This window comes from Bos indicus x Bos taurus, chromosome 12, assembly GCF_003369695.1.
Source record: "Bos indicus x Bos taurus breed Angus x Brahman F1 hybrid chromosome 12, Bos_hybrid_MaternalHap_v2.0, whole genome shotgun sequence".
In the NCBI taxonomy this organism is placed as follows: Eukaryota; Metazoa; Chordata; class Mammalia; order Artiodactyla; family Bovidae; genus Bos; species Bos indicus x Bos taurus.
The window spans coordinates 23795885-23810237 of record NC_040087.1 but is presented as its reverse complement, the minus strand read 5'-3'; the positions used below and the strand labels follow the sequence as shown (position 1 = coordinate 23810237).

General features: G+C 37.6%; 1 protein-coding gene across 4 annotated transcripts in view; it reads right to left on the bottom strand.

Moving 5' to 3' along the window:
* Positions 1 to 14353, bottom strand: part of TRPC4 (transient receptor potential cation channel subfamily C member 4) — a 206198-nt gene that overhangs the window by 109615 nt on the left and 82230 nt on the right. For 3 of the 4 annotated variants that reach the window (XM_027557363.1, XM_027557362.1, XM_027557364.1), the window contains one exon: positions 947 to 1465. In XM_027557363.1, coding sequence (XP_027413164.1) covers positions 947 to 1465 — 519 coding nt within the window. Of the gene's footprint in view, positions 1 to 946; positions 1466 to 14353 lie in introns of those variants that run through there. The other variant, XM_027557367.1, reaches the window with a different exon arrangement.

Sequence of the window (14353 nt, the reverse complement as noted above, 5' to 3'; positions counted from 1 at the left end):
TCTGTGTGACCCCATAGACGGCAGCCCACCAGGCTCCACTGTCCCTGGGATTCTCCAGGCAAGAACACTGGAGTGGGTTGCCATTTCCTTCTCCAATGCATGAAAGTGATAAGTGAAAGGGAAGTCGCTCAGTCGTGTCTGACTCTTAGCGACACCATGGACTGCAGCCTACCAGACTCCTCAGTCCATGGGATTTTCCAGGCAAGAGTACTGGAGTGGGGTGCCATTGCCTTCTCCAGGCAATATGTATAATAGATCTGAATTTTCCTCATTTAATATTAAAATCCACAGAAATCTAATGAAAACTGTATTACTCTCCTGCAACTGACTTCTTTAACTTCACATTCCTGACAAATAAAGAAACTAAGTCAGACGTGAGAGAAGTTTTAGAACTTCCACCTGCTATTGGACTAAAAGCTTTCTTTTATTAATAATTTTTAATAATGTATTTTTATTAATATTACACATTATAATTTACTCAGAGCATTCATACATATCCACTCATTTTATACTTCCTTCAAATCTGTGAGAAAAATATTTTATATGTATAAAGAAGTATACATATAATCAAGTATAAATATTAAGTCCATTAAGCAGATGAGAAAAACCAAAGTTCAAAGAAATCTGTGTGACCCTCTAAACGAACAAGACTTATAATGGCAGAATCAGAACTCTTCATACAGAGAGTCTAAAATTCATTAGTTTTACCATTTTCACCCCAGTAAATGTGTATATTTTAATACAGGTGTCAAAAAATCACCAATTATTAAACCACTTACTGCCACTCCTAAATGTGTTTCATAATCAGTAATCTGGCCAACATTTCATCCACTTAAAGTTAAATAGAAAATGCTTTAAAACCCCAACCTAATTTTGGAGTACCAACGTTTCCCCCCTGTGATTAAGTTCTGTGGCATTTTGATGGATAAAATCTAGCAACACTCACCTCTTTCTGACGGTACTTAATGGCCAATTTGAGTCTCGCGAGATCGTTTCCACTTTGTTCTTCCAGGAGACTGTTGTCATCACGGTAATTAAGAATGATTTCCAGCTCTCGGGAACTTCTTGTCTGATCCAGTAGGTCCTTGGCAAATTGTTTGCACTGTCGAGACAGCTCCTCATATTCTGACTTGAATTCATTTTCCACCTTACTCAGTTCCTGGAGCTCCCAACTCAGCTGAAAGGCTGTGAGAAAAGGGTCTTCACTGGACAGGGCAATGAGAGACGGGCTGGCCAGGGCCTTGTAGATGTTGAGTCTGGAGCGAGAGTGGCGGAGACTGTCCACATCTGAGCTAGACACACATTCAACGCAGTTACAGCGGACCTCGTGGGGTCTGGGCACTGAGACGCCTTTCTGAACCAAAAGTTTTATTATCTCATAATTATTTGTATGGGCTGCCAAAATGATGGGTGTAATGTCTGGAGTGAATTCAGAGAACTGCTTATCAAGGAGTATGGGAGGCACCTAGAAAGAAGAAGAAAGCAGAGGTCACGAGGAGTTCATTTGCTCAAGTCTGTGATTTAAGACAACATGCTACAGCAATGTTGAGGAAGATTCATACATTTTTAGCTGGGTTTTGTTTTTTTTTTTTTCTTCTATGACAGATGCAGCTTTTTCCCCTCCAAAGACAAGAAAAAATAGATTAAAAAAAAAAAAACTGCAATAGAATGACATGATATTCTTTGTTTTATCTGAATTGTGACATTTTATGAAATCTTAGCCTCAATGCCTATGAAAACCCTTGATAAAAGTCTTTCTTGCTCCCAACTTCTTTTCTGTCAATCTTTGCTTTTCTTTCCCAGTGTTGTGGCCTACGTAAATAACAAAAAAGACACTGAAAAATAGTTAATGATTTGCTTTAAACCCCAGATTTTCTTCTGCAGTACAAGTTTTTAAATTCCTCACTCAGGTTTTTGGCTTGTTTGTGTTTTATCTTCTGTAGCCCTAAGATCCAACCTATGATTAAAGGTGGCAGCCGAACATAAGAGAGGTATCCTCTCAGCTTTCTCTTTTCATCTATCCCTTTACAGTGTATCTTCCAGATGACAAGAGATGTTCCCTTGCTAACATCGCTGTTTATTAGAAAAAAATGCTTCCCAATGAATCAGGTCACCAGTGCACTTACAAACAATTTCCTTTGTGTTATTCTCTAGGAATGATGAAGACAAAAACAATTTAACAGGCACTATTTAATAGGCCTAAAGCTCCTGAGAGTTCCATGGGCTGCCAAGAGATCAAAGTAGTCAATCCTAAAGGAAATCAGCCCCAGATATTCATTGGAAGGACTGATGCTGAAGCTGAAGCTCCACTACTTTGGAGCAAAAGTAGTGCAAAGAGCTGACTCATTGGAAAAGAACCTGATGCTGGGAAAGATGGAGGTCAGGAGGAGAAGGGGACAACAGAGGATGAGATGGTTGGATGGCACCACCAACTCAAAGGACGTGAGTCTGAGCAAACTCTGGGAGATAGTAAAGGTCAAGGAAGCCTGGCATGCTGCAGTCTGTGGGGTTGCAAAAAGTCGGATTCAACTTAGCAACTTAATAGCAAGAACACTTACTCTAACTATTCATTATTCATATTTTTATAGACATGCTCTCTTGGTGAGTAAGCGGGTATCCTGCTGTTAGAACCAGGCCCATCTGTCTGATACCCAGACCCGTATGTATTGCATTACACCCTGCTGCTTGACAATTTTTTGGTTTAATATTTCTTCCTGCTGCCACAAAGTCACAGAGGCCTCTGTGAAAATAAGTGCTACATAAGGACAAGTTAAACAGGCAGAGAAGAAAAAGTGATGACATAAAAATCACATTAAAATGGGATACTGGTCAAATATGATGGAAACCACAAAAGGATAAAAAGAAAATAATTGAGAGACAAATGAAAGTCATATGAAACTTCAGTTGCACTACTTTTAAGTAGACTGTACTCTTTACAAGAGAATAACTAAACTCATATGCTTTTAATTCATCTGCCAATTTGGATATCTGTTTATTTCATAAGATACACACTCTATGTGTGTGTGTGTGTATATATATATTAACATATTCAGTATTTAATCTTTTTAGAAGACAACTTAAGTATATCTCCCACCTCACCCTTTAAGTTGGAGAAGGCAATGGCACCCCACTCCAGTACTCTTGCTTGGAAAATCCCATGGACAGAGGAGCCTGTTAGGCTGCAATCCATGGGGTCGCTAAGAGTCAGACACGACTGAGGGACTTCACTTTCACTTTTCACTTTCATGCATTGGAGAAGGAAATGGCAGCCCACTCCAGTGTTCTTGCCTGGAGAATCCCAGGGACGGGGGAGCCTAGTGGGCTGCCATCTATGGGGTCACACAGAGTCAGACACGACTGAAGTGACTTAGCATAGCACAGCACACCCTTTAAGTTAGTGGGACAATTTTCCATAAAAAACCTCTTAGAGGAAGCTTTGGTCAAGAATGGAATAAAACAGCAAAAAAAAATAATAATAATAATAAATTACACCCACAGCAAATCACTGCTGCTTCTGCAAAAAACATACTTTCACCAGTTATAGTCAAACAAAACACACTATATATATATATAGAGAGAGAGAGTCTGCTGGGACTCTGATCACGCAGCCCAGCAGGCACACATGATTGTTTATCCAGGTCCCAGAAGGTAAGCATTGCATTGAAAAATAACAAAAAAACACTTAAATGATTGCTTGTTATTGAGTGCTAATTATGTGCCTATATCAGTTATTACATGGTGTTTGATAATTGAGGGCTTTCTTATCCTATCATTACTTCTGAGTTTGCTTACTCGCATTCTTTTATATGTACAATTTGGTCCTCTTCTCCTTTTAATTACTGAGTATTACTCATAGGCCCATGGATTTTTCATTTATTCAATATATTTTGATTCATTGCAATCATTATTAATTTTGAACTTGTTTTTGAGGTCTAGCATACATTAGATCCCTGGGTTGGGAAGATGCCCTGGAGAAGCGGAAGGCCAACTCCAGTATTCTGGCCTAGAGTCCATGGAGTCACAAAGAGTCAGACACAATAGAGCTACTTTCACTTTCACTTTCATACAAACAGTAAAATGCACAGTGTACAGCTTGATGCCTTTTTAAAAAGTGAACATGCTTGTGTGACACAACACAGACAAAAGCCTGGAAGAGTGTCTGCATCCCAAGAACCTCCCTCTTGTCCTTTCTCAGTCATTCCAGTTCACAATCACAAATCTAACTGCTATCACCACAGATTACTTTCACAAACTTTTAAACTTTATATAAACAAATCAAAGTATGTACTTTTTATGTTTAGCTTTCTCTGTTAGTAGCAATCATTTTTGTTATGTCAATTCAGCATCAGATTTTGATTTTTGAAAATGACACAACTTATTTATCAATCTATTTTTTATGACATCTGTGTGGTTTCCAGTCTATGGCTATTAAGAATATGGTTCCTTTGTACATTTTTGTCCATGTCTGTTGGCCTTGTACCTAGGAATGGAATTTCTGGATCGAATAATATTCTTAAACAGTGATACCAACTTTCATCCCTACTGTAAATTATACTTGGCGTTGCTAGTCCTTTATCACTCTATCCACCTACTTATTTATGGCATTCAACATTTTAAGCAATAATTTTGAATTGTTTTATTTATTATCAGGGTTGGCTACTGAATTTGTCTAAGGCCTGAAAGCTTCTATGGAAATAATCATATAATTATTCTCCTTAGTCCTAAAAGTATGGTTGCACATACACACAAATGCATACACCTACACACACACACACACAGAGTATAAATTATGCAAGTGATTTTGGCATAAATATTTAATAAATTCCCTAAAGAGAGTATAAATAAAGCAATAGGGAAATTAATTTACAGAAGACATTATTTTTACTAGGTAGAATTAGAAAAGGATTTTAGAGGGAATTTATACTTAAGATGGGTTGGAACTAGCAACATGGAAAAGTTACCAGAAAATGGTAACAAGAAAAAAAAGAAAAGAAAGATGGATTCATAGCAAATTCTTTAGAGTATGGGATAAACCACATAGAGATACATAATTGTAAAATGCCTGAATGCAGATTAGGGCAACATGAGGGAAGGTTTTCAAATAGCCATTGGTGGAGTCATAGAATAATTTAACCAGGAGAATAATGGAGTAATTCCTACATGCTAATATCACTGTAGCATATTTTGATTATCAGATTGAAAAGTAGAATGGCTGGAGGTAGATGAGGGAGGCTGGTAACCAGTGCAGTCTAAGCTAGAGCTGTAGTAATGGAAAAAGAAACACTGTGATCATGACCATGATGCAGGAGAGAGACAGAGACAGAGAGAGGAAATGTATGTGTGGGATAACAGCAATTCAAAGCAAAGGTATCAGAGGACAAGGGAGCTCTAGTCCAGATGCCCTGCATATCTTTCAGTTCGGCTTTCAGTTTCAATAATGTCTACTTGTCTCGGAGTGAAAGCTGGTCATAAACAGAACTAAACAATCCAGAGTTCCATTACAGAATGGCAGTGTTCGAATGGCATATTTGCAAAATCTAGGGCTGAAAAGGGATTTTCAGAGAAGTCCTTAATTAAATAAGGGCCAATGACCCTTCTCCTCTCTTTTGCCCACTAGCTGGCCAAGAATAAAAGTTAATGAAAGGCCACTTCTTACTGACTTCATAGGAAAGATGAGAGTACCATCTCAAAGGACCTCTTGCCTTGGAAGATGGTGATATTGGAGCAGACAAGAGGGCAGCGAAGAGATGCCTGTTTGCTGAGCTCCAGCAGCAGAGACATTTATCAGTTGATTAGCAACTTTACTATTTACCTGATACTCAGAAATTAAAGGGTTTCCCAGGTGACTCAGTGGTAAAGAATCTGCCTGCCAATTCAGGAGATGCGAGTTTGATCCTTGAGTTGGGAAGATACCCTGGAGAAGGAAATGGCAACTCATCCCAGTATTCTTGCCTGAAAAATCCCATGAACAGAGGATCCTGGCAGGCTACAGTCCCTGGGGTCGCAAGAGGCAGTCCCATGGTCTTTGCGATTAAATAACAGAAATTTAAAGAAGTCTAAAACATAAGGCATTGAAACTCAGAAACACTTAGAAAATTCAGAAAATGGGCCTCTCCTTCTTTCATGGTTCACTCACAAGTCTATTTCCTGTCCTTATCCTGTGCTTTGCTTTATTCAGTATCTTCAGTATGCAACTCTCCCTCTTTCTTTTTGTGCTTCCAATGTCATAAGTGAAAAGCAGATTTTCTAACAGGAAAATAAATAGTTCACTATAGGTGCTCAGGGGCTATTACCTAAAAATGACGTTGATAGGAATATTCTTTTTTTCCTCCAAATTTGACATAAATAAGGACAGAAATGAACATCACAAGAACAACCATGTAGATAAAAATTACACTATGCTTGACTTATTTTAGTCAAAATAAACTCTACAGACATAAAAGCATTACACCCATGCAAACATACCTGTATGAAAATATACTCATGTTACTTACAAGCAACACACTTCCCCATTTAACGAAGTTCAACTGATTGAATTATATTGTTGACCCAGAAATCTACAACTAAGAAGAAGAGGCAATTAAAAGAAGATCTGGAAACTAAACTCATATCCCTGTTTATTACACTGTATAGCTGGAAGTTTGCTTTGGCTTTTTTCCCTAAGATTTATGAATATTTGTTCAATGTCTTTTTCTCAATCTTACCATAGCATTAGTTACATTATTAACTGAATCGTTTTCATCTCACATAGTTTTCAGAACGACTGACCTACACATAAGCTAAATAACACACATTAATGCTCAGATGTTAAAGAATGTGCCTGCAATGCAGGACCCTAGGTTTGATCCCTGGGTCGGAAAGATCTCCTGGAGAAGGGAATTGCAACCCACTCCAATATTCTTTCTTGGAGAATCTTATGGACAGAGGAGGCTGGCAGCTACAGTCCATGGGGTTGCAAAGAGTCAGACACAATTGAGCGATTAACAATCAGTTTAACTGATTACCTATTAACTCATAAACTGATAGCTTTCCTCAAATTCAACCCAATGCTTTTTACTGAAGTGACTTGGCACCAGTCTGAGGCATGTACTTTAAAATCTAGAGTGTGACATTTTACCCAAATATAGAAATGTCTCTTTGTCACTAACATATACATTTTTGAACTATTAATGTTGAAGTATACATATCTAGAGAAAAATTCATCCTGGAGTGACATTCATACAGTTTAAGAGAATTCATTCCCTTAAATTCAGCATTCATTAAACTGGGTTGTATAAACAGAGTAAAAGAAAATTTCTTATATAATAGTAATTGGTATATCCTCAATTATTAAGACCAAATAGACCAATATTCTAATCGGGGTTTACTCTGGATTAGTTATATTATCTTGCAAAAGTCCTTTAATATCTCTGTTATGAGAGGTGATTGCTGTAACATGAAATTTCTATGATTCAAAAACTTTTTTTATACCCTTATTGATAGTAAAATAATTGAAATTTTATGAGAATTTTTTCAAGTACCTCAACAAAAATTTGTTGGAATATTTAGCTTCATCTTGCTTTTAGCTTTAATGTTTTTATCTAATGTATTGAAACTTATGTTTTTTAAAACTCAGACTTATGAATATCAAATTTATCTGTCTTAATCACCCAGACAGACCTTCTAATTCAAACCAACGTAAGGAACTTTCAACTTAGAGTTATATTTTAAAAACTAATTAAACATAATTTATTGAGAACTTGAGAAATTTTCATAAACATGCACATATGCATATACACTCAAACATGAACTTGCACAAAAATCAAGTGGTTGCTATATGAATGAATGAATAAAGTTGATGCCAAAGTCTTTGACTGTGTGGATCACAACAAACCATGGAAAATTCTTAAAGAGATGGGAATACCCCAGACCACCTGACTTGCCTTTTGAGAAATCATATACAGGTCAGGAAGCAACAGTTAGAACTGGACATGGAACAACGGACTGGTTCCAAATAGGGAAAGGAGTATGTCAAGGCTGTATATTGTCACCCTGCTTATTCAACTTACATGCAGAGTACATCATGAGAAACGCTGGGCTGGGGGAAGCACAAGCTGGAATCAAGATTACCGGGAGAAATATCAATAACCTCAGATATGCAGATGACAACATGCTTCTGGCAGGAAGCAAAGAACTAAAGAGCCTCTTGATGAAAGTGACAGAGGAGAGTGAAAAAGTTGGCTTAAAACTCAACATTCAGAAAACTAAGATCATGGCATCTGGTCCCATCAGTTCGTGGCAAATAAGTGGGAAGCAATGAAAACAGTGACAGACTTTATTTTGGGGGCTCCAAAATCACTGTAGATGGTGACTGCAGCCATGAAATTAAAAGACACGTGCTCCTTGGAAGAAAAGTTATGACCAACCTAGACAGCATATTAAAAAGCAAAGACATTACTTTGCCAACAAAGGTCCTTCTAGTCAAAGCTATGGTTTTTCCAGTGGTCATGTATGGATGTCAGAGTTGGACTGTGAAGAAGGCTGAGTGCTGAAGAATTGATGCTTTTGAACTGTGGTGTTGGAGAAGACTCTTGAGAGTCCCTTGGCCTGCAAAAGAGATCTAACCAGTCCATCCTAAAGGAAATGAGTCCTGAATATTCATCAGAACGACTGATGCTGAAGGTGAAACTCCAATACTTTGGCCACCTGATGTGAAGAACTGACTCATTGGAAAAGATCCTGATGATGGGAAAGATTGAAAGTGGGAGGAGAAGGGGACGACAGAGGATGAGATGGTTGGATAGCATCACCGACTCAATGGTAATGAGTTTGAGTAAAGTCAGATTTGGTAATGGACAGGGAAGCCTGGCGTGCTGTAGTCCATGATCACAAAGAGTCAGACACAACTGAGCAACTGAACTGTACTGAACTGAAGATAATAAAGTTAAGATATAAGATACCTTATATATCTTATATATCAAAAAAATTCATGTTTTTCTCTATATTTGAAATATGGTTATAAACAAAACTGATTAAATATAGAATGAAAAAGTAGCTATTATAAATTGTGGTAAAATACTGTACTTATGAAAATATTAAAGAAAAAATAAATAAAACATATAAGAAGAAACAATAAAACATCACACAGCATAAAATAAGATCCAAAATATGATGAAAACATTGTGTTCTGAATAGGAAGACCTAATGTCTTAATTGTGTCAATTGTCTCAAAATAAATATGTGCATTTTATTCAGGGCCTTCCCTAGTAGCTCAATTGGTAAAGAATCTGTCTGCAGAGCAGGAGATCCAGGTTTAATCCCTGGATCAGGAAGATCCCCTGGAGAAAGAAGTGGCAACTCGCTCCAGTATTCTTGTTTGGAAAATCCTATGGGCTACAGTTCATGGGGTCACAAGAGTTGGACACTACTTAGCAACTAAAACCATCATTTTGTTCAGAATCTTTTTTATTTATAACTTGATAAAACTATTTTATTAGTTAATAAGGAGGAATATATATCCAAGAATTTCAAAAATTATGAAAGGAAGACCATGATCCAAGAATACAGCAACAAGTACAGATCAGTTGAATAGCTTTTTAACCATTATTACTTATTATATATGGAGAAGGAAATGGCAACCCACTCCAGTATTCTTGCCTGGGAAATTCCATGGACAGAGGAGCCTGGAGGGCCACAGTCCATGGCATTGTAAAGAGGCAGAAATGACTTAGCGACTAAACCACCACCACCACTTATGATATATGGGAACTTGATATGTGAAAAGTAAAATTTCTATTCAATTGGAAAAAGTGATTCATTTATTATATGGCATTGAAACCATTTTCTATCCCCCCAAAAAACAAATTAGCCCTTATCTCATTTCATAACAATAAATTTGGGATGGGAAAAATATTTAAATATATAAAGAAAAAGCAACAACATTTAGAAAAGAATTTCAAAAACTAGTTGTACAGACAAAGGGTTGGGGAGAACTCTTAAACCAAGACTGGTAACACAATGAAGAACTGCATATTTTATTCTACATTTCTCAAGTAGAATAACCAAAGATTTTCACAGAAGAAAATAAAAGCAAAACAAATTAGCAAACATAACAAAATAGAAACAGAGTCATCGATACAGAGAGTATGAACAAGTAGTTGCTAGAGGGAAAAGGGTCAGGGAAAGAGTGAAATTGGTGAGCGAAATTATGAAGCACAAAATTCCCATTAAAAAGTTAAAAAGTCACAGAAATGAAATTTACAGTATGGGGAATACAGTCAATAATAATGTAATATCTTTGTATGGTGACAGATGGTAAATGGACTTATCATGATCATCATTTTATACTGCTAGAAATATTGAATCACGCTAGTAAAGTAATACTTAAAATTCTCCAAGCCAGGCTTCAGCAATATGTGAACTGTGAACTTCCTGATGTTCAAACTGGTTTTAGAAAAGGCAGAGGAACCAGAGATCAGATTGCCAACATCCACTGGATCATGGAAAAAGCAAGAGAGGTCCAGAAAAGCATCTATTTCTGCTTTATTGACTATGCCAAAGCCTTTGAGTGTGTGGATCACAATAAACTGTGGAAAATTCTTTAAGAGATGGGAATACCAGACCACCTGATCTGCCTCTTGAGAAATCTGTATGCAGGTCAGGAAGCAACAGTTAGAACTGGACATGGAACAACAGACTGGTTCCAAATAGGAAAAGGAGTTCGTCAAGGCTGTATATTGTCACCCTGTTTATTTAACTTATATGCAGAGTACATCATGAGAAACGCTGGACTGGAAGAAGCACAAGCTGGAATCAAGATTGCCAGGAGAAATATCAATCACCTCAGATATGCAGATGATACCACCCTTATGGCAGAAAGTGAAGAGGAACTAAAAACCTCTTGATGAAGGTGAAGGTGGAGAGTGAAAAAGTTGGCTTAAAGCTCAACACTCAGAAAACGAAGATCATGGCATCTGGTCCCACCACTTCATGGGAAATAGATGGGTAAACAGTAGAAACAGTGTCAGACTTTATTTTTCTGGGCTCCAAAATCACTACAGATGGTGACTGCAGCCATGAAATTAAAAGACGCTTACTCCTTGGAAGGAAAGTTATGACCAACCTAGATAGCATATTGAAAAGCAGAGAGATTACTTTGCCAACAAAGGTCCGTCTAGTGAAGGCTATGGTTTTTCCAGTGGTCATGTATGGATGTGAGAGTTGGACTGTGAATAAAGCTGAGCGCCAAAGAATTGATGCTTTTGAACTGTGGTGTTGGAGACAACTCCTGAGAGTCCCTTGGACTGCAAGGAGATCCAACCAGTCCATTCTGAAGGAGATCAGCCCTGGGATTTCTTTGGAAGGAATGATGCTAAAGCTGAAACTCCAGTACTTTGGCCACCTCATGTGAAGAGTTGACTCACTGGAAAAGACTCTGATGCTGGGAGGGATTGGGGGCAGGAGGAGAAGGGGACAACAGAGGATGAGACGGCTGGATGGCATCACTGACTCGATGGACATGAGTCTGGGTGAACTCCGGGAGTTGGTGATGGACAGGGAGGCCTGGCGTGCTGTGATTCATGGGGTCACAAAGAGTTGGACACGACTGAGCGACTGATCTGATCTGATCTGATCTGAAGCTGTACACCAAGAACTCACATAATTTTGTTGGTCAATTACACTCAAACAAAAAAACAACAATAAATCTATAGAAGAAAAGATCAGATTTGTGCTTACCAGAGGTAGGAGTTGGGGCTTCCCTGGTGGCTCAGACGGTAAAGAATCTGCTTGCAATGTAGGTGGATGGGGGGGCGGGCAGGGCTGGGTTTGACCCCTGGGTTGGGAAGAGCTCCTGGAGAAGGAAATGGCCACCCACTCCAGTATTCTTGCCTGGGAAGTCCCATGGACACTGGAGCCTGGCAGGCTACAGTTCATGGGGTCACAAAGATTCGGACACAACTGAATGACTAAGCACAGTGGTAGCGGTTGTGGGGATCAGGGAAGTTGATGAAGGCAGTCAGAAGGTACAAACTTGCAGTTATAAGATAAGTAAGTACTAGGGATGTAAAAGACATGATAATATAATTATCACTGTTGCGTGTTTTTAAAAGAGTAAATCTTGAGATCTCAGCACAAGGAAACTATTTTCTTATTTTATTTTATTTCTATATGACACGATGGATGTTGTTAAACTTATGGTGGTCATTTCATGATGTATGTAAGTCAAATCATTATGCTGTACACCTTGAATCTATACAGTTCTGTATGTCAATTTTACCTCAGTAAGACCAGAAGAAAAGATCAGAAGCACTGGATAATCTTTCTCATTAATAAGGAAAGGAAATATAAAAGAATAATGAACTACAGTTATCTTGCCAAAGTTAAGGAGCTGAGGATACTGGTGCCCACATTCATCAAAAGCAAGAGGAATGCAAATTTTAACAGCCTTGCTTGAAAAAATCTGGCACTTATATAAATTCCAAGAACCATACTCTTAGTTCGGGAACCCTTCCTACAGAAAATCAGGTACCTTGAGATTATGTGTTTATTTCATCATTGTCATGCTAGAAATCTGGATAGCACCTGAATGTTTTTTCATAAAAGAAAGGCTGAACAAACTGTGGAATAACTCTTCATGAAATATTAAGATGCTACTGAATATCTGAACTTGAATGAATGCTGTATGTATCAGTCTGGAGAGATGGATCATAGTTCTTTACAAAAAGGCTCCTGATTTTAGATTCTTTAAATATTAGTTAACTTTATATCAGAGACTGTCCTTGGTATTACCTAATTATATCTTAATGAGTTTATTTGATAAGCAAAGACCTCTATAATCACATCCAACCCTGATTATTAAAATATACTTTGTACTCCACCCTGGCAGGGATCCCATGGCCCAATCATTTTAGTGTCAAACTTTCCATTCATAGCTTTCCTGTTAGTGTCTGCCTCTTTCCTCCCAATGGCCAAATTCTACCAAATTTTCAGGATGCAACTCAAACCTTATCATTTCTATGATGCCCTTTAGTAAAAATGAACTGTAATTAACCTGAAATTTTTTATTTAAATTCAGGCAGGAGAAACAGGAGGTATTATTATTAGCTTTTTACAAGAAGAGATAAATATAAATTAAAAAAAAATAAGTTTGTAAAAAAAAAAAAAAGGAGTTTGTGAGAAAAGTGAGGAAGGGGAGTGCAGATTATACAATTTATGATTCTCTTATCTCCTTTAAGTGTTTTCATACAAACTATTTATAACTTCACCCAAGCTTCAGTCAATGAGACATCCAGTATGAATATAAATAATGTAATGTCAATAACTATTTTTACTCTTTTAAAGTTAACATTCATTTTGAACTGCATTGGCTATCTATTTTCACTATAAAGCCTATTTCAAGTCAACTTTGAATGAAAAATACCAGCAAATAGATATAGTTTGTATTGATTTGAACAGGTGTAGGAGTGACATAATAAACATACTTCTGCGATAACTTGAATAACAGATTTATTTTAGAACTATGATAAACACATGAACCAAATGAACAAAGATCTGGCAAAAATCATATTAGCACAAATAGGCCTGGGGTCGGATTACAATGACACCAGCAACAAGAAACATACATCAAGTACTTACCAGGTACCCTGCCCTGGCATAGGAGCTTATCATGCCTTATCTTAATCATCAAAGTCATATTTGGAAGTAGGTGTTATTCAGAACAGGCCTCAGAGAAGTTCAATAGCTTGCTCATGGTCACACAGAAACCCACACAGCCTGACTCCAGAGTCTAAATTCTTCATCAATAGATTGTCTTGTAAGTCAGGCTGCCATGAGGTCCTGGAACTAGCTCGGCCATCAAGACTAAGCATTATATCCCGCCTCAACCATCTTCAGTCATGTGGAAATGACACATCCAGTTAACTTCTCTACATTTCCAGTTTCCCCTTTTGAAATGTGGACATTTATCCAAGATATTTCTCCTTGTGGAATACAAACCGGAGAAATCTATATCAAAGACTTTCCGAAGTTACTACTCACAGGGTTGCAGTGAAGATTAAATGTGAAAGCATGTTGTAACCTATAAATCACTAAATAACAGGAGGGGACTGGTGTTATAATGACAAGCCTAAGACTGTGAAGAGAAACAGCAGAAAACTGTCTTGTTCAGTTTTGCCAGATTGACTTGCTTCTCCTTGCACAAACACAGTCCCAATTATAGTGCTTGATTCACCCGAAAAGTAGAACAATAATCCCCTGACAGGCCAGTTTCATAAGTATCGATGTCAAAGCCTGGAACGCGTACTTTTCATGACTGAAAATTTGAACTATGCATTTCCTAATATGGCACAGGCTTTTGTTGTATACCGCTACTGAT